Raw genomic sequence first — 26984 nt, forward strand, 5'->3', positions numbered from 1 at the left:
AAGTCCGGGAGGGTTCTGAGGGCATCGGTGCGGGGACGGTGCCTGTCCCCACCTCCCTTGTCCCCACTGAAAGCCACGAGCACTCCTGGGGCAGCTGCCGTTACCGGCGAGGCACAGCGCCCTGCACCGTGTGACAGTGCCACGTCTGATGATGATCGAAGGACAGAGTCCCCCAAAGGAAGCTGGTGTTGTCAGAGAGGCAAAAACAACAACTACCAGCTTACGCCAGTGGTGGTCTTGGACCCTCAGGAGGTGCCAGGGTGGCTGATGAGCACGAAAGGCAACAACAAAGCAGATCCAGTGCCTGCCTGCCAGCAGCCATCATCTCCTCTGGGCCTTCAAGGAGGCTTGGAGAATAAACATCATACTAAGGTTGTTCCTGGAGAGGGAAGTACGTGCAGAAAAGCTTGTATCAGTGGCTTCAGTGCCAGCCGGTGGGGGAGGCAAACAAGGCTCCGTCCAAAAAGGCACAAAAATAAGAGACAGCAGCAGCCCAACAACTCCTTTTTCAGGCCACAGATGAGGCAAAAAGGAATTAAGAAGGGTGTTCTGGAGCTGTCTGTAGATGTAAGAGACAATGACTATTCGCTCCTCAATAGCTCTTATTCCTGGGGTAGAGTTCGAGCATCTTTGTCCTTCCATAAGAAGAAGAAAGTTGCTACAGAAGAGAGTCCCTGCAGCAGCATTCTTTGCACCCCTTCTGTGAAATCCCAGCTTTCAGGGTACCAAGCAACCCTGTCTGCTGGTAAAGCTCAGTGCTGCACTTGGTCTGCTTCCTCCATGGTCCTGCTGGCCCCCAGTAATTCCTGTTCTGTCCTGGATCTAATGCTTACAGATGCAGAGAAGGTGTTTGGGGAATGCTGCCAGGAGGGGCCTATCGCTTTTGAGGAATGTATTCCTTTAGATAAGATGAAAGACTGCAAGAAAATTGGAGAAGGGGTGTTTGGAGAGGTCTTCCAGATCGACAGTGAGAGAGGACCTGTGGCCTTAAAAATAATTCCCATTGAGGGGACTGAAAGAGTAAATGGTGAAGCTCAAAAGAGCTTTGGAGAGATTCTGCCTGAGATAATAATTTCAAAAGAACTCAGTCTTCTGTCTGAAGAGTCTGTGAACAGGACTGTGGGGTTCATCAGCCTGTACTCTGTGCACTGTGTTCAAGGGGCCTACCCTAAGTATCTCCTGGAAGCTTGGGACAAATACCACAAAGTAACGGGATCAGAAAATGATCGGCCAGACCTTTTTGGGGATGAGCAGCTCTTCATGGTTCTGGAGTTTGAATTTGGAGGCAGTGACTTGGAGTATATGAGAAACAGGCTCAGTTCAGTGGCATCAGCAAAAAGCATTTTGCATCAGGTCACTGCTTCCCTGGCCGTGGCAGAACAGGAGCTGCACTTCGAGCACAGAGACCTGCACTGGGGGAACGTGCTGGTAAAGAAAACCCACGTGAAGGAGCTGGATTATGTGTTGAATGGGGCAACACACACAATCCCCACAGCAGGGATTCATGTCAACATCATAGATTATACCTTGTCTCGGCTGGAGAAGGATGGGTTAACTGTGTTTTGTGACCTTTCCACTGATGAAGAATTGTTTCAAGGCACAGGGGATTACCAGTTTGATATCTACAGGCAAATGAAAGCCGAGAACTTCAACAGCTGGACTGACTATCATCCGCACAGCAACGTCCTCTGGCTGCACTACTTATCAGATAAACTTTTGAAGGACATGAGCTACAAGAAGAAGGAATCAACAACTGCCATGAGGAAAATAAAGAAGCAGCTCGTTAAGTTCCACAAAGAAGTACTGACCTTTGAGTCAGCCAGTGAAGTTTTACAGAACAGCAGCCTCTTCCAGTGAGCAAGGGAGTGCAATGTTCCAAGAACTAACACACTGACACTGCCTTTCTCCTGTGCTGGTTTTTATGTGTGATCTTTTAAAATGTTGCCACAATGAAGAAGCGTTATAATCAGTTACCAGTGTGTACAATATGCTATCAAAAATGTCTAAGAAACCTGGAAAAAAAAAAGTCTTCTGCTTTAAGATGTTTCCATATGTTCTTTTTTTGATGGGGTGGGGGGGCAGGAGAAAACAGAGTTGACATTCAAGGAGCAGAGGGAAAAATACTTCTTCGGGCTCAATTAATGTTCTGAATTTCACAGAAGTTTTCTTACCTTTTTAGTCTTAGATTATTAAAAGTTCTTTCTTTACTATAGTGTCTTTCTTACAAGTTTGTTTTTTTTTTTTTTAAGGAAAAAATACAATTTTTTGTGAGGACAGTGAGGACAAAGGTAAATATTCTTATCCCAGTTGGGGATAGAGATGGGAAAAGTCTCCACCTCTTAATTTTAAAAATGAACTTTTGTTCAATTTGGCAAAATTTGTACCTGGAATAATGCCGAGATATGTAAAAGTTTCTGTAGTGTATGTTTTAAAAACATTCTAATCTGCAATAATATGGATTTTTTTTCCCTCTGTAAGGACCAGAGAAGAGCTATTAGATAAGGGGAAGAGAAAAAGAAAAAGTACCTGTGTTCCTGATGCATTTTTGACCGTTATTATGTTGTGACCTTGTGTGCTGACAGGAACCCAAATCTGTAACTCGACGGTAGCGTTAAAGCGATTTTCTCCATTTATCTACAGAAGAAAATGCACAAGGTATTAAGTGTTCTTTAGTCCTGATTGCAGATGGGTCAGATGACCTAAATTTGAAGCTATACTTACATTAAATTTGAATTCTTTGTTTTCAAGAAGTCCTTCGCTAACATTAATGTACATTAAAGGAACTGGTCTAAAGAGAATGATAAATCAAACTAAGTTAAAAGTGAATTAGATTATTACTAAAAATCAATATATCCAATGACCCGGATACATTAAGTAATTAAGAGATAGCATCCTCAGATTTGTTAGAACTGGACTCCTGTATGCAGTCTGTCTACACAGGTGTGTATAGATGCAATCTTATCAGTCAGATGCATCTTTGAACCTGTCTTGAAGTCTGCTTTTTAAGAGCTAAGCAGTTAGAGACCCTCGGTACCCCCCTACCTATGGTACCATTTTATTCTGTCTTCCACACTCTACTTTTGCTGTCTAGTACCACAGAAAGTGACTTGACAATCTGCAGTGCTTGAAATTTCTAAAATGGAAATTGGATTGGAATCTTACCAGACATCCTCTCAATCTTTTTTTCCTTTAATTGATTAAAGTAATGCAATATAATTTAATATTCTTAAAACTTACTTGGTAAGGAACGCAGTGAATGCATATCTGACATCAAGGACGTGTTCTTCAGTCAGACTGGTGCTATTTTCATTTATGCTTTAAAAAAAAAAAAAAAAGGATGGATGAAACAACATTATTTGCCTGTCTTGGTCCTTTATTTCTGTGGTTTGAGAACTGCTAATATTGACTGTAAAAGAGGGATGGAAACAGTGGCAGTAATTAATGAAAGGAGAGGTGCCAGCTCACTTGGTGACATGGTACAGGAGTGCTGGAGTAGCCTTTTATTACTACAGATTTTGAAAGCTGCCATTGCCTTGAATTTTTTCCCTGCAAACCAGCACTAATTTGTGACTGTGCAGCACTGCTTCCATTATCAAAATGTAAAGCTTCTGCCCCTCACAAAACTGGAGATTGAATTCATATAGAAACCTTTGCCTTCAACTGTGGTTGCAAGGAAGTGTAGCTGCCAGAGGTGAGTTCTCATTTCCTTTTTAAAGATACTCTCTGTCTAAAAAAATGCTGTGTACTCATCAGTCCCCATAAATTTTAACGGGAGGAAGGTGACAAGAAAGGAATCTGAATGGTAACTCCCCCCACCCATTAGAAATCCCCTAATCAAGAAAAATGCCCTGATCATGTTTTCATCCCAATCACTTGGAGCAAAAGCTTTACTTGGAAGAGAGCTGGATTATATACTTTAATCATCTGCTCTCCCTGCTAAGGAAGGAGGATGCTAAAACCCAGTTCACCACTTCAGAAAACACAAGCTTTTAAATATGTACTACACTTAAAATAGGACCTTAAAGAGTGCTCCATCTTTTACTGAAATCATGAAGTATGAGCAAAGCTAAAATTATCATAAGGGAAGGAAAGATTTTTCATATGGATCCAAATGCTTTAAAAGGTTGAAAAGAACAAGCATAGTTTTGTGTAACCAGTGACTGATAAACAGCATGGACACCCAGGAGGAATTCTGGTACTTCCTTTCCAGTTCACAGTGGATTTTGTGTTGAAAATAGCAATACTCACTTGGTGATATTAATGGTGATTGCAGATTTATTTTGGAATATGCTTTCATCTAATTGCCAAATCACTGAAAAGTTTGCCTATATTGAGGGAAGAGAAAGACATAACAAAATATCAATTACCCTGTAAATACTCTTTAACTCAGCAAAGAGTTAAAACATGATGGCTAATGTATTTTCTGCTCATCATTCCCATCTGGAGAATGCAGGAATATGAGAATTATCTCGTCTTGAGAAAATGCACACCAGCCATAGGCTGAATTAAAAAGAATAGCAGCTCTGGCCTAATTGTAGAGATAGAGGATGCAAGAGCAGCTACTGAAAGTATCATTTAGAGGTAGGGAAAAGTGAAAATAATGATCTCTACTTACAGTTGTCCTCTTGAATACTGGATGCCCAATTCTGCAGTTACAGGCTAAGTCTAGAGAAGTTAATGGTACTGGTTGGTCACAGTGAATAGCAGGAGAGGATGGCTGCCAACAGAACAGGAGTGCTCTTTAATGTTGAATAAAAACAGGCTGGGAAATTCAACTCAGTCTGTGTCTGCTCCCATAAAACAAATTAAGTACAAATAACCCAATAAAAGCTTCGGAGTCTTAAATCAGATAAATTCAGTATTCAGGCTCTATTCCTAACAACTTAAATACTCCTTCTCTTCCCTGGACCTTACTTAAAATATTTATTTAGGTAGTAAATTAATAGGAGTCTGCACTGGGTGTTCTTCCAGCAGTCTGCTGCTAGCTGCAGAGTTGTTCTACAATCTTACCTCAACAGTCACCTTCTTAAAATGTAGGTTTTTAGGATAGTTCAAGACCATAGTTGTCATGTACGAGTCATCTCCACTGTTTGTTAGTGAAACATTCATGGTCACTTCTTTAGTGTGGCCCACCACTAATTCCTTTCTAGAAGCAGACAGAAAAATGAAATAGGTGACCTGTAACTTCTAAGGGTGGTTCGTTAATAAGAGGCCTGAAGCATTCTGGTAATTACTGCCTCCAAATGCTTTCACACACAGGATAATGCAATAGCCCAATTAATTATTCAGTATTCTTCAGGGTGTGTAGGAAAATGCTTCCTTCTTAATATTGAAGGCAGTCATCTCTCAACTTTATGTAACATTTTCTTATTTCTGTTTTACATCAAGATAGATTTTAAACATTGTTCCACTTGATTATCTTTTCAGTGAGTCTCCAGGGTAGCTTTTTACAATGAAGTGATGCCTACTGCTTTGTCTAAGGCTATGTAAACTGAGCAACTCTTTGCTGTAGTGCTACGCTGTGCATCAGCCTAAAACAAACCCCCATGCTCGCAATTAAATGCCAGAAATGTGATTTTAAGATGGCAAGAGTTTTTTAACCTTGGTCTTTCCTCTGAGATTTCCTAGAACAGCCCAGCAACGCCCATGGATGCACAGTTACAGCATTGTATGAACGTGATGTTATGGAAAGGATGAATTGGATAGAAAGTAATGTAAACAAAGAGACAGCAAATCTTTCCTGAGAATTTGAAGAAAACGATTATACACAAAGATGACATTTTATATGAACACTAAATGCAAAATCTGGATAATAGAACTGCTATGACTCACTGAATCTGACTTGTCAAAGTTAAGTGAGCAGTACAGATGGTCTTGTTGTTGCAGTCCTTCTTGTAAGGCAACTGAAAGGAAACACAGATCAAGTCAGATCCTAACAGTCCTAATTTTTCTAAAGTAGCAGATTCAGAATATATTTACATATACACATTCTCTGAAAAACAAAATTCCCATGACCTCAATTAAGAGAAGTTGGAAATAAAAGACCCTCTAGTGATAAGTCAGTCCTAAATTGATGATATTTTGTAATTCAACTCCCAGGAGAAGGTCTATTAGCAATAACATGAAAAGTATTCACTGGGGACAAGGTCTTGTTAAAGACATGCCAGTTGTTCACCCCTGGATTGCCACAGGGCAATAATATTAATTTCTTTTCCAGAGATGATACATTTTTCTTGAGTAAATATGTTCATATGCTGTGCTAACTTATAGACACACTATTTTGTAGAGATGAGGTTACCTCCTTTAGCGAGTTTTATTCACCAATAAAAATCTATTGTCTGTGGCTGATGTTTCTGGAGAAGTTCAATTATAATTAATAATTAGATGGTACATAAGTACTAAGCAATGCTGACCAACACTCAAGAATCTCATGAATTATTCTCAGGAAATAAATGTACAATCAACATCATAATCCCTAAGAGTACTGAGACTATAGTAATTAGTGTTCATTATTGCTCAGTGCTAAATGTTGTCCTAACTTCTCTGTCCCATGCTTTATGGACAGCTAATTAAATATTGACTTGTGGAAAGACTCCTATTAAGTAGCAAAAAGCTGCCTCTTTACAGAGCTTTATGGAGTTTTTTCAGAAGCTGTGATTTAGATTTCAGACTAATTGTGAAAAAGAGCCAGATCAGCTTGCAGGAATCCTGCTGCTAAACTGCAGGAGGGGAGACAGGATATCAAACTTAACCTTTAACTTTATTAGAAGTTTGCAGCCTCCCAAATAATCAATTTGAAACAAACAACTAAAATAAACTAAAAATATAATACATAATTTTCATTATGTTTAAAATTACTTCATTAGAAAATTGTATAGTTGTTACTACTAAATACACTGTGTAAATGATAAGTCTTACTATAAGTTCCAGTGTAGAGCTCAAGATCTGGAAAGTACTTCACAAAACACACAAACCATCTGCCTTCTTCACAGGTAGCATCTAATCTCATTTTATGCATAGGCAAAGGAGAAATGTGGTCAAAAGTAAAGCAGTTTTTTTAGCAGATCTGAGGTTGGACCTTAGAGATGAGATTCTCTTAACAAGATATGAGTATCTGTTTGATGAAAACCTGGGCCTAAAGTCTACCTGGAATACAGTATTGATAACTAAGGTAACTAGCAGAGGGCAGAAGATGCAAAGGCTAAGAAAACCACAATTTAATTTATTTATTTAGTAGTAGTAAAAGTTTTGCATCCTGGAAAGAGAGAGAGTTCTTTGCTAGTGTTCTGTTTTATTACCTGAAAATGCATTTCTGATGGCTTGTATCTGTCTAGCATAGGAACAGCAAACTCCATGTTATCATTTTTCTTATAGAGCTCGTGTTTAACTCTCAGAAAAACACTGGAGAAACAGTCAAAGTCACATGGCTACAAGAAAGGAAGAAAAAACAGTTGAGAAAATATCTGGGCATTAAAATGCAAAAGTCTTCACGTCATCTCTGTTCCAGCTTCTGTCACCTGGCATATTTAGGGACCTCCTGGCTCAGGTGTTTTCTTTGGGCCCCTGTGTTTAATAGCCATCAGTGGACCATAAGCTTGTCAAATGGGTTTTTGGATCGTTTTATGCATTTGGCTCCCATGGCATCCCCTGGATAATGTCTTTGCTGATTCAGTTATGCATTGTGAAAAACAGTTTCCTTATGTTTGCTTTAATCCTGTAGAGCTTCATGCCTCTCCTACAATTCTAGGATTAGAAATACTTTACATACACACAAAAAGAGGAGAGTTCGATTTTTTTAGCAATCCAAACCAAAATGAAACATAACACATCTCCTGCCTCAGCTGTAAAACATGCTCAGCCAGTCTAACACTGAGGAAACCCCACCCCACTGTACTATTTCTGCATTTCAAGAAAGACTCATCATCATGCAGATTCTGTTAGAAAATCCTATCCCTTTATCCCTTCTTCCTGTAGTGAGTCTGACCAACACCACCTACCAGCACGTAAAGCTGCAGCTCAGAGCACATGTGCTTGCTGACCAACAGCTCTCCACTTGCCGTGGTGTTCTGATCTTCAAACTGCATCCTCCTCTTTGCCATTTTCACATCTAAGTCCACCGTGTAGAGAATGTATAACTGTGAAAACACTGCAAGAGTTTCAAAATTCTCTGTTAGATTTACCAGAAATTGTCTTCAGTGCCAAGTTTCCAAGGACAGTGTAGGATCATAAATTTCAATCTGATCACAATTCCCATTTATTACCTTGTTGAGACACTGGTAAAGCAGAGACTGTATCAAAACATAGTGTTGCTGTTACAATGCTGTTATTTTGGAGAATTAGGATTCTCTCAGGGTTGAAGCTCATGCTGGTGAGAAAGTGGACAACTGGTCTTGAACTAGTCAGTGAAGAACAGAGAAGGAACAGAATAAAATATACATTTTTTAACTGAAACATTACAGGAAAAATGTTTTAAGAAAGCCTGGCAGCAAGAATAAGAGCTGCTCAGTATTTCCATGGTATTTCACCTGGACCAAGCTGGCCTATTTACAGAATAGTTCCAGTTTCTGCTGGGAACGTTCAGAACACACAAAATCCCAAGAGTCTTAAGGAACAGGCAGCCAAAATACACCAATATGGCTACAGTCTCAGAATTAAACACAGTGTTTATGTTTCCATTAGATAAACACATTATCTAGCTGTTGAAATTCTCTCTTTATCTACAATTTATCTGCAAATACAAAATACAAGAACAAAATCAAATCTGTCTGCCATGTCTCAGCCTTTGGGAACTCCACAGGTCACTCAGCTACCAGATGTCTGATTGAAAATGAGGTACAGTCTGTCAAGAAATTGGTTTTTTGTTTAAATGACCTACATTATCAGTGCTGAACTGCAGACATCAAGGTCTTCTTAGACCTAGATCTATGTTAATCAGTTCACATTCACTATCTCATACTTGTTCAAAGCATTAGACATAAAAGGCAAAAGCCTTTGCAACTTGAACTAAAGGCTTTACATTTTACATTAATTTCTATCACTGAGAAATATTTTTTATGTCCCACTGATACTGAATTAAAAATAGAATCATGACACAGTGTATGGAACACAGATTCTATATTTGTCGCTGAAGCACTTCCCCAGCCTGCTAAAAAGTAGCACCCACCGGAGCACAACTATGTTCTGCAGGGATCCTACTGTAAGATCTTGGAGGCCATCATTAGTGACATCAAAGCCACCATCAATGGATCGTCCAAAATACTGCAGTCCTGAAGAAATTTCAGAGGCTTTTACTCTCTAAAAGGGAGGAAGGAACATCAACAAATATAAGTCAGGATCTCTCTCTTGCCCTTTGGAAAATATCCTTCTTTTCACAAGGCTTCTGTAGAGATGATTTTGTAACAGTTGTGAGATGCAAAATACTAACTCAGCTTCCTGCAGGATGGGCAGGCTTGCAAAAGGCAACGCTGTTCTATAGGCAGCACCCAAATCCAGCTCCCTTGCATAAGCAGACAGGTGAATAACTATACTTAAGGAGCAGTTCTGCTGTAGAAATCTGTGGAGTCACATAAACCATCTGACATCTGCAAATTTCTCACCCACCAATGAAAATGAAATGTGGAAGCCCTTCCTCCCAGCCTCTTGCTATAACAATAGAAGCTTTTCCCTCTCAAGGGGTAGTGGAAGCAATTCCCAACAAGACACATACTTGAGAAAAAGAGCTCTTGATCTCGTTTTTATCACCGTTAAAGATGTAAATGCTGCCAAAAGAGGAACTGTTTGAAGGTTTATCTTCAAGGGGGGCTCCAACTGCAATATCCTCATATCCATCCCCATTGATGTCTCCAATGCTGGCCACTGTAAACCCAAACCTTGCAAAAGGAGAGGTCACCTGCACATTTAAGTGTCCTTGCAAGGTGAATGAGCCAGTCTGAAAAACATCCGAGAAGGAAATCTGTTTACAGTAAATGTAGCATGAGTAGCTCTCATGTGAAAAAAAAACCAAAACAAAACCAAAAAAACCTTACTGAAAAATTATAATGCCTAAAGGTGAACAATAAAGCCCTAAACAATATAATATAAAGTTCAAAATACCAGCTGACTCTCAGAACAAACGCTTGATCCTTCTGCATGCCAGTTCTGCCACAGAAGCAAGTGTCTCTGGCCAGCCCTATGCAAGCAGACACACTGAAGCACTGTCTGTTCTTAAATCAATAGCAGATTGGGTTGATCCCCAGCTTATTTCCCAACAGAAACCATCCCGTCTTCTCCAGCCTATTTCAGAAATAAGCCACGAGAGGGTGCACGTTATTTGAATACTAAGAGATCCCTGGACTGTTATTTTCTGCTGTAGGTGCCCTGAGCAAATTTTAGCAGTGCACCAAAGAGGGTTTCTCCTGCTCTGCTGTTGAAGTTCACTTCTCATTCAGTATTGCCTGTACATTATATCCTGTAGCTAAGCCCACAAAACATTTTGTTTTCTACATCTCTCGGGAAGCAAAGTTTTAGCAGCTACCCATACACAAATTTATTGCAAGCACTGCAAAGAACACTGCTTGGCAGAGCAAGGTCTGCACCAACAAATTGCCTACGGACAGGTGAAAGACATGATTTTATCACACTGCGCTAACAGTATATCTTAGGTACAGAACGGTTTTATTTCTTTAGTTATTTCTCTTTTATATTCTAACGACTAAGACAGGACTGCTGGCTTCATCCTGCAGTCCTCTACCATACAGGGAGAGCACATTCAGTGAGAGCACAAAGGAAGAATGTTTTATTTGTCACTACTTAGGCATGGTTGGAAAATCCCCAACATGGGAGTGTTTACGCTACCAGTGTTTTTACCTCTGTCTCCAGGCGATAGACGTAAACCCTTCCTTCTTCCCCTCGAATGTGATAAAATGGAGCTCCAACAAGGAGAAGATCTGTCAGCCCATCACGGTTCACATCAAGTGGGCAGAGCTCAGATCCAAAATAAGATCCAACCTGTGCTCCAGAAAAAGACAAACAGCTCTTTCACTGGAATTCTCTATATATAGCTTTGTAGAATTAGTGTCCTTTGCAGCAGTAAGGCAATTTTTAGAACAAAACATCACATATCTACTTATATGTGGATCATTTCCCTATTATTTATTTTATTACAGCCATCCTCTGGGACAGATCCTGCAACCAGTTTAGCAGTAACAAAATCATTATTCAACAATTTGACAGAGGAAAAAGAATACCACAGTTGACGACCTCTTTCCCCAGGAGCCATGAGAACAGAACATAAATATAGAACACCCCATTTAGCTAAATTTCTTCCCAGTCTTTTTCCAAATTTCCTGATTTCTTCTGATGTTCCCAAAGCATTATGTAGTGAACAAAGACTGTGAAATCCACAACTTGGTAAACTGGATGGAGGTGTAAGGGTGTGTGTCTGGAGGAGAAAATGCAGCTGCTGTTTGAGCAAATGAGATGTGTGCAGCCCACCTGACCCCCCCTGACCTGACCACCCCTGGGTGAGGGAAGCACAGTACCTGTTCTCCTTGCAGGGTTTGTTTTAAGTGGCCGTCCTGAAACACCAACACCTTCCCTCTCATGCTGTGCCGTGGAGCTCCAGCCACATACAGGCGTCCATATTCTGTGTGTACCACTGCCACACTGTACCCTGATTAATTGACACAAGAAGCAAAAATAGCAGGTATGATCACTACCGTACTCTACGCCTGAAGGGAAAAGCCCACAGAGTTTGGTCTGAGACATAGACCTACATATTCAATGAGATCCAAGAGTTTGCACCATGTCTAGTTGTTATGGCCCATGATTTTGATTACAGACTATCTCATTAAAATATGGATTAGGAAATAGGAGGTAATTTTTCTGAGAGAAAAGCCAGCAAAGCTGAGGTTTTCCTCTCTTGGTTTGTCAGGTAATTGTATAAACTGCTGCTCTGAAAAACCTGCTTGAACTCTTGGTGACTTTCTAAGCATTTGCTCCTGAGTGATTATCCAACATGCATGCTTTTTCCTTTTTAATTATTACCTCTAAGTTTATCACCCTTCACAGAAGTGAAGAAAACACTATACTCTGTACAGAAACCAAAAAGAGATCTGTTATGGGCCTTCTGTAACAGAGAGGTAATGGGAGAAGGATTATCCTGACACAAACACTCCACAGCACCTCTCATTACCTGCTAAGACTTTCAGGCCAAGGCTACAGTCAGGACATACCAGGCTCATGAGGCTACAAAGTGCTGGGGTGAATAACCAAGGCTTTATTTGTCACCAAGCCAAGAACAGTATTGATTCACAAGCTGTTTCTTCTCCAGACACTCACAACAAGTGAAATATTTATCCTTATCAGCTCTCAAAAATGCTCTTCATTGCAAGTATTCTTTCACAGTGAAACCAACCATGTGTTAACAGAGTAATACCACAAGGCATCATAACTCATAAGAGAAAACAAGCCACATCTTCCCAACTATAAGGAGAAGGAGTATTTTCATCAAAATCTCTCTCCCTGCTAGATAAAGTATTCAAAATTCAGTAAGATGCTGCAGGAGGTGGCCTTCTTCAGGTAAATGCTGTCGGTGTCAGCACACTGCACTAAACACAAACTGCAGTCAGGTTGTCTGATCTCTGAGAGGGGTAAGTTGATTACCTAGGTAACTGTATTTTGCATTTTTGGCTTCCTCTTTAGATTCATTCAGGAAAACAGCTGTCTTGGTTGCCAGGTCATACAGCAGAATTCCACCAGACCAGTCAAAGGCCCCCACTGCACCAAACATTAAGACTCGCTGCAGAAGCAACATAATGCAAATTAGAAGAGATGAACACAGGGCAATTCCCAGCACTAGTGACCTCCAGCACTCCACAAAGCAGTTTAGTAAGAAGCAATGTTTTCTGGCCTACAACTCCTGCACTCTTTCCTGGACCCTGTAGCTTAGGCAGTTCTACCAGCTCCTGACAGATATTGAAGACAGACAAGGTGACTGCCCAGCACCAGAGAAGCAGCTGCACATCTCCCAGCTCACTACATGACTTTTTTTTTTATCCTCCCAAATTGGATCAGTGTTGTCCTTGCAGCCAAGGCTGCTGAATGTTCATTAGCCTCCTCACAATCCACTATTTTCCCCTCCTGACAAGGACAGAGAACATTCTTGTCCTGGGTGGACCAAGGTTTTAAGCCAGAGAATTCTGAAAGAGGAGAATTATTTTGTTTGCAACGTGACAGAGTCTCTGACTTGTGCACTGGAGATGAATGCCAGCAAAATCAAAGCTGTCAACTGGAGACAGCTCTTTCACCCAGCGGAATAAAAAGCATCCAGTGGTTAGAACAGGGGTCACACGATATAAATCCCATCCTAAAATAAAATTCACTACTGACTGACTATATAAAAGTGATATTTTTATTTATCTGACACATGCAAAGCAAGCAGTGGCTTGCAAAGGAGATTTGACTACATGGGTCTCACATTTTTGTATCCCCATCTTTTCTTGTGGGACACCTCCTAATTCCTTACAAGTTTTGAAGCAGCAGCACAGCACACAACCATTTAGCAGGGTTAAATGCAAACCACTTACCTTATCCAAGATCTGCACATTGAAACCAGCCTGTGCAAGCTGATATTCCAGAGCATCACCCTGTGTACCTGAGGATGCAATAGAAACAGGGTAAGCCACTTTCTCCTTACTTCTCAAAAGGGAGTAATGAAATAAAAAGCCTGCTGTTTACCTTCTATACCAATAATGCTCTGCTGCAGGGTTGAAAGCAGCCCATCTAATGCAGAATAATTGGTCACCTGGAATACATTAGTGTCACCTGGACCAGATGCAATTAGCCGCAATTCATTTAGGGCCTTTGGTTTTTTGAAGGCATCTCCCACCTGCAGAAGAGACACAAATCAATCAATAGAAGCAATCTTTAGAGTCTTCTTACCCCCACTTACTTCATTCAACAGTTTGGGGTAAAAAACCTCAGCTTCAGTCACTATGTGTAAACCCAGAAACAGCCAATGAACTGGACAGTCTCAGTGTCTCCTGGAGACAAACCTTTACAAAACCTCTTCGTGTAACTGGCTGGTGATCTATTCGGTGTTGTACCCAACAATTAATTTTGGAAATCAACAAGTTACAAGACATCATAAAATTGAACATTTTCCTGTCCTGAAAGAATGAAAAGAGAAAGCAGAAAGATTATCTAAGGAGACATATAGCATGTCTGAAACCAAACTTCAGACTTCAGGACAAAGCCTTGTTGACAAACTAACACACAGGCTAATTTGCTGGCCAGGTTAAGAATATAGCAGGAGTTTTGTTCTAAAAAAATTAATTTTTTAAGCATGCACTTCATCTAGAAGGTAGCTTTAAATTCTTGGCCTAGTTCTGGGTCAGGAGGACTCTAGTTGATAACCAGCAATGAACAATGACCCCTCCATTCTGCCATTTTGTCCTTGGATGGGTAGGTCAGAAAACCTTTTAATTTTTATTTTTCACTGACATTTTCCAGAATAACCTGGATAAAGAAATATAAATAACACTTTGTGGAGCTAAATTTAACTAAGGTTAAGTACTTTTCCAGATTCAAAGATTTTTCTCAACTTTGTACAAGGAAGAATGAGACAATGAAGAAGAAAGGAAGACTATTCTGAAAAGTCTGAGAGTAAGTGGATACAGGGCGCTGAATGTAGCAGGTGTAGGAAGGAACAAACATGGGCATATATTGACACTACAGAGACAATAGTATCAGTTCATATCATTGTAGCTTTATCTTTCACCTCCTTATTTTATAGATGCCTCTTCCCTTATTTACTGGAACATGCATGGATCAGTTTCTCTTTTTCTCTGCCTCCAGTGCTACCAAGAAATGGAAGGAAGATACGATCCAAGTACATTCCCAACTTACCCCAATGGCATAGCGCTCGATTCCTGCCATTTTGGGTGAATTTATCACTGTTGTCAAGTTCATTTCATCCAGGAGTATTTCCCCATCTGTAAGCACAATCATGACCTTGGCTGCATCCTTGCGGGACCCGTGGCTTTCATTGAAGATAGAATCCCTGGTAAAACATCAAAACAAAGAACTTGGGATGAAAGTTGAAGCTTTCCTCCTTGAGATAGAGGGAAGAGTCTTGAGTTGAAGCTTCACTCCTTTGGATAGAAGGAAAAGTCTTATTGAATTATGCACTTGTATAATTCTAATAGTCACAGCAAGGAGGCAAGAGAATTTCTTTCATATTCACATCTTAAAAATACCAGGTGCTGTCTCCCTTTCTACTGCTTCCCGAGTGGCCCCACACCAAGAATTAGGCACTGACAGCTGGCTTTTATAACCCTCTAAAACATGGCACAGGAACTGCTGCCTGCTGTTCAACCATTGCCAGATAAATGACTGCTTCCAGGACCAGAATGTCCATAGAAGTCCCTCTCCCTTCCCCATGAAATGCCCCAGAAATTAATCCCCTTCATTCCTTGTGCTCTTTTCTTTGTTACTTACAGGACATGCTGCATGGCAGATGCTGTTTTTGTCACGTTGCACACCTGCACAATATCAAGTACTTTCTGGAGGGTGGTAGGAGGATCCCAGCTCTCTCGCAGGTCAAACTCAGTTCTGATTTCCAACCCGTACTGTACCACTGCAAAATCACACTGGAAGGAAGCAGCAGATAAGCACCTGCTTGTGACAACTGTGGATTCAGAGAAAGAGGGTTCTCTGCAACAACTAGCCCAGAAATCCCAGCAGAAACATTAGCCAGACTATGCAGAAAGGCAGATTTTTTTCAGGAGAAAGTGGCTTTTAAATATGTCTAGTGCAGACACAGAGATATTTGTAAGTGTAGTACAGCTGAGGAAAAGGAAAGCACCATGAGTACAGTGAGAAAAATCATTTTGGGAAACACTGATTTGTTTCTAAGTCCTTGCATTTTCCTGCTGTGTTCGGCCCATGTGCAGGTTGCAGAGGGGATTATCTGTGATATTACTGACTAGTTCCTTCATTGCTCCCTGCTGCACATTGTCTTTCCTTGGAGTACTCCTATTCCATGATGATCTGATCAAAGACAGTTTGGAGAATGGGACCATTTCTTCATTTTGTATTTGCATAACACATACATAATGTTTCTTTCTTCCACTATGCAAATAACAATTAAAATACACTGATGCTTGGAGCATTTGAGAGGTAGAGACTTTCCTAAAGTCGGTGTGTGGGTCACACTTCTCAGCCTCGGCAGAGAAAGCAGTAAAGTACCTTCATGCAGAATATATGGCTGCAGCTGAGGAGACCAGTAAGGTGCATGGCTGAAGAGGCAGCCTAATTGGGGCTTCTGTGATTGCAGGTACAGATGTTACAATATAGGAATAGAGACAGGAAACCAGAAGAAAGATATGACTGTCACCTTACAAGAAAGCAGAGATGGTGCTCACTGGGCTCCAGGCATGGCAGTGCAGCAGGGCTAGGGATTTCTGAACATACAGACCAGACTTTTTATATCTACAGTGTTCTTGGAATCAAGACTGGGGATGTGCTGCTAAGATGTAAGCAAAATTATGTTGAGAACACATGCAAGTTGTGGAAGTGCTTTTCCATCCTAATGGAAACAAACATGCATAGTCCCAAATTCTGGTGAAGAGGCAGCTTAAATGAAGCACAGCACACTCTTTAGCCTGCTACAGAAAGAGATTAGAGAGTACCTCAAAGCACTTCTCATACAGTGTTTTCATCATCTTGTAGATGAATGCTTTTGCTCTTTCAAAATCCTCTGGCTCAATGCTCCCTGATCCATCCAGAATAAAAGCAATCTCTCTTCCAGAAGCTACCCAGGATATGGAAAGTAAAGGAATAAGAAGGCAATGAGCAGTCTTGATCAGGACCAAGTTCTTTACCCAGTGTTATCAATGGCACACGAGTAATCTCACTTGATCAAGCAACTGAACTGCACCAAGACTGCTCAGCTGTCATTTCAGCATGAGCTTCAGCTCAAGCCTGGCAGCTCACAGTACAGCAACTCCCCAGACTTTGTCAGTCTGTGACAGTCCATGGCATGATTCTGTCAAAAGATACTTCACCACGTACGCAAGCCATCTTCCTCCTCCTCCTCTTTGTCCTCCTCTATCCAGGAAGGGAGCTTGCTGTCACCACTGTCATTAGTGTTTCGGTGCTCTGGTGCTTCAGTTGGAATATTTTCAGCTGAAACAGGAAACAATTTTGACCAAAGATGACAGGGCAGTGGGAGAGAAAGCAAAAGGTGAACTAAAACCTTGCATTATTGCCCACGCAGTGTTCCTGCACCTTGCTGCCTGGCAGCTGAACATTTCTTTGTCCCTGCAGTTAATGTTGCTTTCAGGCACAAGATTACAGGTGCTATGGGAACACCTGTGGGTTTTGAAGGCTGTGGGGATCAGGACTGCATCTTAAAACTACAGCTACAATTCAAAAGAAATAAACTGCTCTAATGACACCCAGAAGTGTTAAGTATCAGAACAGAAACACTGAACATGCAGTGAATGTGTGTACTGTAAAGCACCTATTTCTGTACTGATGTTATGGCTGCAGGTCACAGATACTGAATTATGATCTCTTGTCCTCCCAGTTGGCTGGCTGAGGAGGACTGTAACTTGTGTAAGAGAACAGGTAAGATCTGGAGATGTATTTACATTCCTTGAGCAATGAAACTACCCACATCACATATCCACTCCATAAGTTACAGAAAAGACAGATGTGTCAGGAGTGGGATTTATTCTACCTGAATCACTCAGAGTCTCTCTCTCCAAGTCCAAAAGGAAACTGTCAAAATCTTCATATGTGGACATCATGAACCAGTCACCTCTCACTTTCTGCAGCTCTTCTGGGACCCACTGGTTGCTTATGAACTCTCCAATCTAGGGAGAAAAGCCAACAGACAGGGAGATCGAACACGCTTCATACACAGATCAAAAAACCAACAAATTCCCAAATTGCCCTTAAAAACTTGAAAGCTCTGACAAGGGAGGGAGGTTTCTGAAAGCTTGGTAAAGCCACTGTGATCATAGATTCCATAGAATGCCCTCATTTGCAAAGGAAAAAAGAATAATAAAAGCTCTAGAGCCACAGGACACAGACAACTTAAGCATCTTTGTTTCTAGGGTATGTTCCTTAACCTCCTTCAAAATAAACATCAAGAAGATGGAGGCCTGAGTGAATCAAAGGAGCCAGGACATCTCAGATTGGACATCCTGCAAGTCTAATGTGTGACTACTTTTTATTCCATTCACTGTTAAAGCATTAGAGCAGACACATGGGATGGATGGAAACATCTGTCCCCTACAGATGTGCTTTGATGCAAAAAAGTATGACTTTGATGGTGCTTCCCACTCACCTCAGGAGCATAGAGTTTGACCATAGCCATTTCCAGCGAGTTCATCACATTTCTCAGTCTATGGTTTTCCAGAAACACATGCCCAGATGCCATGACTATGATTATTTTGTCACCAGTCTGGCTGGAGTCATGGCTTTCAAAGACTTTATCCCTGTGGAAACAGAAGCCTAGAGGTATTTCATGGGACAGGGTATGTCTGCAGAGCTAGAAATGCCAGTGTTGGTGGAAGGGTGCTGATGTTCATCGAGCTCTCAGTCCACAAGAGTACAAGGCTGTGCACAAGGCAAACGTGCACAGGGATTTATGCTTTCCAGGGACACTGCCTGTCCACAACTGGTAGCTCTGACTTCATGAGCACTTTCACAAGCAGCATACAGGGCACATTTACAGGGCAGGCCAGTAATGTTAGAGCCATGCTACTGAGAAGAAAATGGAGTCAAGAGGGAAAGCATGACTCCCAGAGATGCAGCAGATCAGTGAAAAAGATGGGAAAGGCCTTGGGTCTGCAATTGAACATCTGCTTAAAGCAAGACCCAAGTGACTGAACTTTCATTCTGAAGCCTCTGTGTCGGCCAGGAAGGATTTCATACTTTGCCCCTTGGCAATTTTCCTTCTAGGCCTGATGGTTCCCCAGACAGACTCATTCACAGGCCTCAGCTGGCAGAGCCTGTCACTAAGAGAAGGATTGGAAAAGTGAGGGCTTTGAGAGTGTGAGAGAAAGAAGAGTAGCGAGGAGGTGCGGGAGGCTGGATTGATGCACATGAAACACAAGGAATGACTTGAGTGTTCCTGGAGCTTCTTGAGACATGTGAACTCACAACACGTGCTGCAGTGCAGCTGCAATGTCAGTCGGTGAGCTCTGCTGCTTGATGTTTCGGACTTTGAAGAAAGCAGTTACTTGGCTGCAGCTTTCTTGCAGGCTCAGTTCAGTTTGGATCTGTGCTCCACGCTGCACCACAGCAAACCTGATCTGGAGAAAGCAGATGGAAAAGCCAGAGCTGCTTAGATAAGATCTAAGGTAGAATCCCTAAGCCCCTCAGAGTGCCAAGTTTAGTCCCAAAGCTTACTGCACAAACACAGAAGGCATATATTGCAAGTAATAGGTACATCAATTGTCTTCATCCCTGTTTTCATCACACATTTGTATTCTGGTGATGCCTTTTGGATCAGCTCCAGGAACTGACTTCATTTTCTTTGGCCTAAGATAATGATTTCTCTGTCTGAAGTTCCTGTATTTATCTATCTGGCTAGACCTGTTGTGATCACATGGCTCAGCCTCACTTTGTCCCCAGATTTATTTAAATCATTTAAAGTAATGGCTTATAAGCTCCATCCCTTATTTTTATGTGCACTGTTTCAAGGTGCCCTGAGAGATTTGCCTGGTAAAATATCTAAGCATGCTTCTGGCATGAAAACCCACTCCTAGCTCTTCTATTTCCCTCTTCAGCTACTCCTCCTAGATTTATTACCAGCATCACTGTGAAGTTTAAAAAGCAATAATTAGGTGAACCAGGAGACTTTCTATTCTTCATTAGAGCTCTAATCCACCCTGGCTATCAGATTATGAAACTCTGAGGAGGTTTACACACCTTTGAGCATTTCTGCCACATTGATTTCATCATATTGAGGATAGAGGTCTTGGCGGTTCGGAAATCATCTGGCTTGGTGTTCTCTGATCCACCCAGAATGACAGCAATCTCTGTTCCCAGTTCTGTCAATGCAGTTAAATATAAAAGGCCATCTGAAGGGACACCTAATCAGCCTAACATTTAGCAAGGGTTCAAGAACATTGACGTATTAATTAAACAACCAAAATTTTGACTACAGCCCCACCCAGCCATTCTGAAAGCAGGTTTAGCCAATGATGTGGTCTGTGCTGTAGTGACAGGTTTTATTTTTTTAAAAAAATCTCAGTTAATGATAACTATTAACAATGATTGACATTTACCATTACAAATAACCTTCAAAACCTCAACCTCTTCCCTCCTCAGCTCTCTCCCACCAGATGAATGCAAGCTATTTCAAACTCAGCTAACACAGAAGGAAGCAATGCTTGTTCCTGTCCAGTACCTACCTTTGCACATGTGATTGTTCCCTGCACTGCCAAAGAGCTCACCACAAGCACTGCTGGTGTCTGTGCTGACAGAGCTGCTGGTGTCTGTACTCTTGTCTTTGCTGTTTATACTCTGAATGCCGTTTAATCTGGTCTCAACTACAGATTTTAAAAAGCAAGAAAAGAAATCACTCTACCTTTTGAAAATACTCTTCTAATTAATACATCTTAAACTCAGGATCTGTTTCCACCCAGGTTCCCAAATTTGCAGAAGACCTGGGGATCAGGCTGTTGACAGCAGTTAGACAACTGAAGATGGATGAGACCATCTAGGTGTCTCATTTAAACTTGTCAGCTTCTTTGCGGTGGCAGCAAGAAGCAGACCAAGGCTAGACAATCAGACCAGCTCTCTGCTCCCTTGATTAAATGTCCAGTAGCCCAGTTAAGTTGGAAGAAACAGCCTCAAGTGCCCAGACACTTCTAAAAATCCTAGTGGATGTTTGTCACATCCATTCACTAAGAAAGTTGATGCTTTTCTAAATTAGAAGAGCAAATTAAGAGCTGGGTTTTTTTGACACACAGAACACCACAAGAGAAAATCTCTGCTGCTGTGTGCTAATCTTCAAGGCTGAACCTTGTAACCCTGTTGAAGTCACTGTAATACATGATAAAATTCAGCTCTAGGTCTCTCCCAGTACACAACAGACCTTGCTGGTTAGGGACTCGGAAGGCCCCTGCGGTTAGAGCAAAGCCTCGTGCTGTTATTCTGTCCCTCTGCAAAGGCACAGTACTGGCTCTGCCCCTGTACCTATCTTGGTGAGGTTGAGGAAAGTTGTGCTCTGCAATTCAGTGGTGAGCAGAGTACAGACTCCGTTCATGTCCTCGGTAGTGGTGAAGGCTCGGCGGTGCTTCTTCTGCAGGCAAGCCTGTAGGGATGATGGGGAAGGCTAATGAACAATGAGCAAAGCCACAGACAGAGGATGACTGAGATGCCATCTGACAAACATTCAGCATCCCTTGCACAGCACCAAAAGCCTAGTGACAGTAACAAAGCACCTTCCCTGATGTGACCCCTGCCACCTCCAGCCCTGCGCTGAAGCAGAGTGGGGCTGGAGGGCTCACCAGATGGAGGTGTTAACCTCCAAACCAGTGGCTCTTCTAAGCCTCCTCTGCCAATCCTTCCTTTCCCTATGAGCAGGGGTGGCTGCAGTGAAGTACAAGGTCCCCTGTAGTCCTCAGCTGATGAGAAGGGCCCTTCTCAGTTTTCCCTCCTGGCTGGCAATGCACCAGCTGGCTTTCCAACCAGCCAGTACCCAGCCAAGAGCTTTCAGCCTTTGTCCTTCTGTTATGTTTGCTCATTTGCATTTCCCAGAAAAAATACACAGCATTTTGGAAAAATACAGTTGTTCCCAGCCATGGATATTTTCAGTCCCTTACCAGGATCCAATCTGAATTCCTGTCAATAGCTATGCCACCATCCTGGATGTTTTTGGAGCCTTTAATCTTTCCTGAAATTGAATGAATGAAGAACAGAATTGAAATGGATACGGTACTTGTCAGCCTTGGACAGAGAGAATAAATAGAGAAAGGCTACAACTACTGAGCTCAGCTATATCTGCTCTCCTAGAAGGAGTCAGAATTCATGTTATCAGCAACTATAGCAGTAATAAGTGTGTAGGAATCAAAAAACTTTGGCTTTAGAATTTAGGTGAAGACTTAAGCTGCAGCAGAAGAGGTCTTGCAGCCTCCAGACCCAACACTCCCAACCACTGGGACTGTGTCTTTGCATTTCTCTCTCTGAAATGCTGATCTACAGGACCTAGCAGTGTGCCCAGCTCTCTCTGAAACATCCAGCCTCTGCACGTCCTCATGCTCATGGCAAAGCAAGTGTTGGGAAAGGGAAACGGGACTGTACCTCGCAGAGGTATCTCCTGGCACTGGATTTCCTGCTGCAAAACAGTGCATTTCCTCAGCCTGCCCAGCCCCTTGTCTACTGAGGAAGTAGCCAAAATCCTGTAGAATGAGAAAAAAGGTGGAAAAGAGGGAAGGTGGCACCATGAGGCAGAGTCCTTTGGCAGTGCAGTGGAAACCAATCATCTGTGTGCCAGGGTGGCCACCCATTATTCTGACAATGTCTCTTAACTGGACTCCAGGGTGGGTTTGAGCTGACTCAGCCACTAAGAGGAAAACACTTATTTTCTCCTACAAATCATCATTAACTGAACTATGAAATCAGGAGAGCTATCCCAGACCAAGGAAGAGGTCTGGCCATAAAAAACTGGAGGGAAAGGGAGGCTGGAGGTGCAGCAAGAAAGTCCAACCTCCATACTAGGAAATGGCAGCACTGCTGTGTGAAATGGAGACTGTTCTTTGAGTCAGCCAGTTTCTGCTCAGGGGGTAGAAAGCTTCTTTACTCTGAAACTTAAAATACACTGTCTGCTACACAGCCTAAGCAATCTGCTCAGCATAATATAGGTTATCTCTATAGCAACCACTTGTGGTTGGCTTCTATTCACCAGCCTAGTCATGCCTTTCTCTTCCCCTACAGACCCAATAGTCAAAGTACAGCAGTTTCCAGCTCTTCATGGTCTTCAGACCAAGCTCACCACATAACATTTGACAGCTGGTGGGTGCTGTGATTGCTGCAGCTCCAGAAATGATGCAGCACGCCAGGAAGTATTGCAAAAACCCAGCTGCTTGTTTCTGCCACTGGGTTAAATGAGCAGACACCCTTTCTGTACAGTGCCACAACTCAGCAGTGGGTGAGGGGAGAAATATCGTAAAGACTCACAGGCTGACAATGTACACCTGACACCAGTGAAGCTCTAACACTGCTCATCAGCCCCTGAGAACTGAAGAACAACTCTGGGTCCCAGGCTGAGGAACCTGTGCTAACAGTTGTAGAAAGTGAGAAGCTACGTGACCTCTGTCCACACTCATTCATAAAGACCTGGGAAGTCTGGGTCTGTTTTTCTTTCTTCTGTTCCTTACATGGTTGTGTTCCCATCTGAGTGCTGAAGAATCGTGGGCCACAACAAAGAGGCTGTGTGTGGTGTGATCCATGTCTTGCCAGTGTCAACGTTAAAACTCCTCAAGGACTTGACCACTGAAAACAAATAAACAAATGAGTGCAGACTGTGATCTGTAGAGTCACAGTTACCAGGCTCTTGAGCCAGATATCCCTGAACCCTGCCCACCACCACAGCAGAGGCAGCTGGTGGGAGGGAGATACCAAGCTATGGAGATTTCACTGATTTAGATTAACAAAGGATTTTCCTGCCCACCCTTATGAAAATAAAGTCACACAACTTCCTGTTGTTCTGTTATGAAAGTCCATCTTGGATATCACAAACCATTCCTCCTGGCTGAAGCTCACAAGCCTGCATTTAGGTAGGAGAGGAAACAAAACTCCAGGGCTTGTGCAAGTGGCGTGCCACTTCAGGGTGGCACCAGGGGATTCACTTCTTGTAAAGTTGACATTTAACAGACCAGGCCACTGAAACCCATTAGATCAAAGCGTAAGCAGTTTAGGTAGCAGCAGGCATTGTTCCCCACAAGAATAGCATTGTCACAAACCTGGCAATAAGAGGAAAACATAGATCTTGTGGGATGTTCACTAAAAGCTCAAAGCTTGGCAGCAAGGGAGCAAATTGGTACCAAATGTGATGGATCCTCTGCTGAGGATGCAGCTCTGCTAGAAGTCAAATAACTTCTCAAAATGGATATAAAACAGTCACTGAAAAAAAGGAAAAACTTCTACCCATTATACACAGAGCTGTAACTGAATTGGCAGCCTAAAGATAACTTTTTTTTTTTCATGAATGCACTTCCTTCTTGCAAGGCAGCCCACAAAAAAGGGGCTGATACTGGCGTTTTAGCTGTAAGACTTTGTGGCAAGCCAACCCGTATTGCTGTTCACACCTCAGCTCTTGATTTCTGTAAGCATGTTAACACTTCAGTAAATGCACAGGCTGGGAAAATAAATATATTTGAAACTAAGTGACAGACTGAAAATGTCACAAAGTAGGATGCGTGAAAGGCAAGCTCCTATGATAAGTGCTGTAAATTCAAGCAGTGAGCTGTACTGAATCACCAAACCTCTGCCAATCACACAACTTTCAAAACTTCACACTAATCTCAGGAAAAAGCCCAAGAGACTCCAGTCACAAAATCTATCCCCTGTTTGAAATTAGAACAAAAGAAAAGTACAAAATCTGAATTTTACAAGTTACTCCAGCCTAAAAGCCACGCTCCGACTGCCCAGACTCCAGCTCTAGAAGCTGCATTTAAACACGCAGTCTAGTATTTTAATATAAGCTCTGATGTACTAACAAGGGGCCAAATTCTGTCCTTGTGTCCATCCAGAGTCTTTCCTGATTCTGATTTTACTCAGAGCTGAATCTGAGCTTATGCAATCAATTCCATGTCATTTCCCAGCCCAGCTATGAAAGCACAGATGGAAGAAGAGAAATACTGTGATCGGGGCAGTGCCATGAAACAGGCAAACAGTGTGAACTCTGAGTCTTTGCTTCTGCCTCCTGAAATGTCCCATACCTCAGGCACAAGGCATGCATCCCTTTCAGAGCATAGGCAGCCCATCCTGAATTACAGCCTTGCTTTGCAAATCCCATTTTACCAGTTAAAATACCTAAATTAACTCTCAGATGTTCCCAGGCATCTGTGTGTGTTTCCACTGTAAGAGCACCAGCCTAACAATAATTTACAAAGGCTTCCAGCAAACTTCCTTTAAAACAAAAAACACAATTCCAGATATTCTAGAACAGGCTCCCTGGAAAATTCAACCAACTATGAAATAAGGGGCAATTCTCAAGCAGGCAATGAAAAGAAAAAACAACAGCCAGGGAGCTAACCCCACTCTGGTGAAGAATCTTGTGCCCGTACGGCATTTGGCCTGGGAACCAGAGGCTGCTCAACTCCCTGCTTAGTTCTGCTGCTGCCATCCTGCCAAGCCAAGTTATTTGAATTTTTTGCTCCCAACTGCCTGCACACAGGGATTTCCAACACAGATGACTCACAGGGTTTTAGCACTTTAGTTATTGAAATTAAGTGCACGGTACTTAAACTGAGAGAGAAAAAAAAAAGTGTGTGTTGCAGATTAGCCAACTATACAGACAGATTATCTGCAGGGTTTAGATGCTCAGCACAGATCTGCTAGATTCACTCTAAGAATATAACAGAGACCCACCAGGTCAGACAGCTCCATTTTTCTGTACTGATACTTTCATCAGTAAAACCCACAAATAATAAAAAAAAAAAAGTTGTTAGAGAAGAGCAACTTTAAACATCTACAGAAGCACACAAGCACAGGAGCCTCCACCAACAATTCCACCTTAACTTTGCACAAGCCAAATCAAGAAAGGTCAAGATTTAAAAAAATATCAGTAACTTCTGTGGGCATATCCATTAAGGATTGATGTTTCCAAAGCTGGAAGTTACCTAGCATAATGACACACATGAGAATAAAGATATTAGTAGAAATATAACATCATCATACAACAAGTAGAAGTTAAACCCAAATAAGGGAAACAGTAGAGTGTAAGCTTGATGTTAAATCTAAAATCACAGCAAAGCAAGCTACAGAGAACTTTGATGAGCATCTCATTAAAGGAATAAAACTAATAACATTTTTTCCCAAACACACTGGAACTGTAAAGCTTGTGAGAAAGTCTGTGAGGCTGATCAGGGCATGAAATGAACACTTTGAGGATAACGTTCTTTCAGCACAGCTGGAGGAGGTATACACAGTATTGAGTGTTTTGAAGAGGGAACCAGCCAAACAGAAATTCTGTCATACAGAATCAAGCTAGCATTTATTTGTGGAGTTGCTGGAAGAGGGGCCAGTAACATCCTCAGTGCAGCTGTCCATCGCTTGAGCTAATGGAGAAGCAGTGTAAGTGTTAACCTTTCTGGGCAGCTAAAAGACAAATTAATGACAGAACTGTCCCCATGAGGCCACAGGACAGAATGACATTGGATACAGACTGACTCAGGAAACGCTTTACTTTACACAAACTTACTCTCAAATAAAGTTCTTCTCAATTTTCTTTTTAAGAAATCCTACATGTTCTAGAGCTTTTGTTAGGAGATCAACAAGTCAAAAGATTGCGGGAAATAAACCTCTGAAAGCACGTACTGCTTAATCCAAGCTGTATCTAAAATGACACTGAAAAGGGAAGAAAATAAGAAAATCTCAACTACATTGTACCCTCACTATGAGACAAACAAATAAAAACCTATAAAAGGCTGAACACAGTTTGTTAGCTTTGTATGTGAGAGTATAATTTCACCCAGCAGCTGCTTTTCTCCTACTGAGGATGAATTATAAAACTCTCTCCACCCGAATCTATTAATTTCTCTGAAATAGTAGAAAAACACATCGCAAACTAAGGAGTTTCCAGACAAGTCCAAACATCCTGAACCTTCTACCTAAGAATCACTTCACTGGCTCACATTAAGGGACCAGTCTGAGTCTTCAGAAATTACTTTGTTTCCGGACTTTTATTTTCTAATATATGTAAAATAAATATAGAGATAAGACTCACTCATTAGGAAGAGTAGATACCAGAGCAATCTCAT

At 41.8% G+C, this 26984-nt stretch overlaps 2 protein-coding genes across 2 annotated transcripts; one reads left to right on the plus strand and one right to left on the minus strand.

Moving 5' to 3' along the window:
* Positions 1-94: 94 nt before the first annotated feature.
* Positions 95-1875, plus strand: HASPIN (histone H3 associated protein kinase; the record flags this gene model as incomplete). The annotated part of the gene is made up of 1 exon (XM_010171868.2): positions 95-1875. A coding segment is annotated over one exon (1763 nt), but the record flags the coding sequence as incomplete, so codon positions are not given.
* Positions 1876-2003: 128 nt separating this feature from the next.
* Positions 2004-26984, minus strand: ITGAE (integrin subunit alpha E). Its single transcript, XM_029085930.1, has 32 exons — positions 26951-26984; positions 23379-23493; positions 22303-22400; positions 21825-21895; positions 21196-21313; positions 20409-20546; positions 19924-20045; positions 19153-19304; positions 18335-18485; positions 17723-17858; positions 17053-17166; positions 16671-16792; positions 15478-15629; positions 14887-15040; positions 13717-13867; positions 13566-13633; positions 12643-12778; positions 11520-11650; positions 10846-10986; positions 9707-9928; positions 9164-9294; positions 8262-8395; positions 7998-8146; positions 7299-7427; positions 5833-5903; positions 5011-5146; positions 4616-4717; positions 4249-4325; positions 3238-3315; positions 2722-2788; positions 2527-2634; positions 2004-2012 (listed from the first exon to the last, which is right to left on the minus strand). Exons 1-32 carry the CDS (start codon positions 26982-26984, stop codon positions 2004-2006), a joined length of 3717 nt encoding a protein of 1238 aa, XP_028941763.1.

Source organism: Antrostomus carolinensis, unplaced genomic scaffold (assembly GCF_000700745.2).
Source record: "Antrostomus carolinensis isolate BGI_N321 unplaced genomic scaffold, ASM70074v2 scaffold37607, whole genome shotgun sequence".
NCBI classification, from domain to species: Eukaryota; Metazoa; Chordata; class Aves; order Caprimulgiformes; family Caprimulgidae; genus Antrostomus; species Antrostomus carolinensis.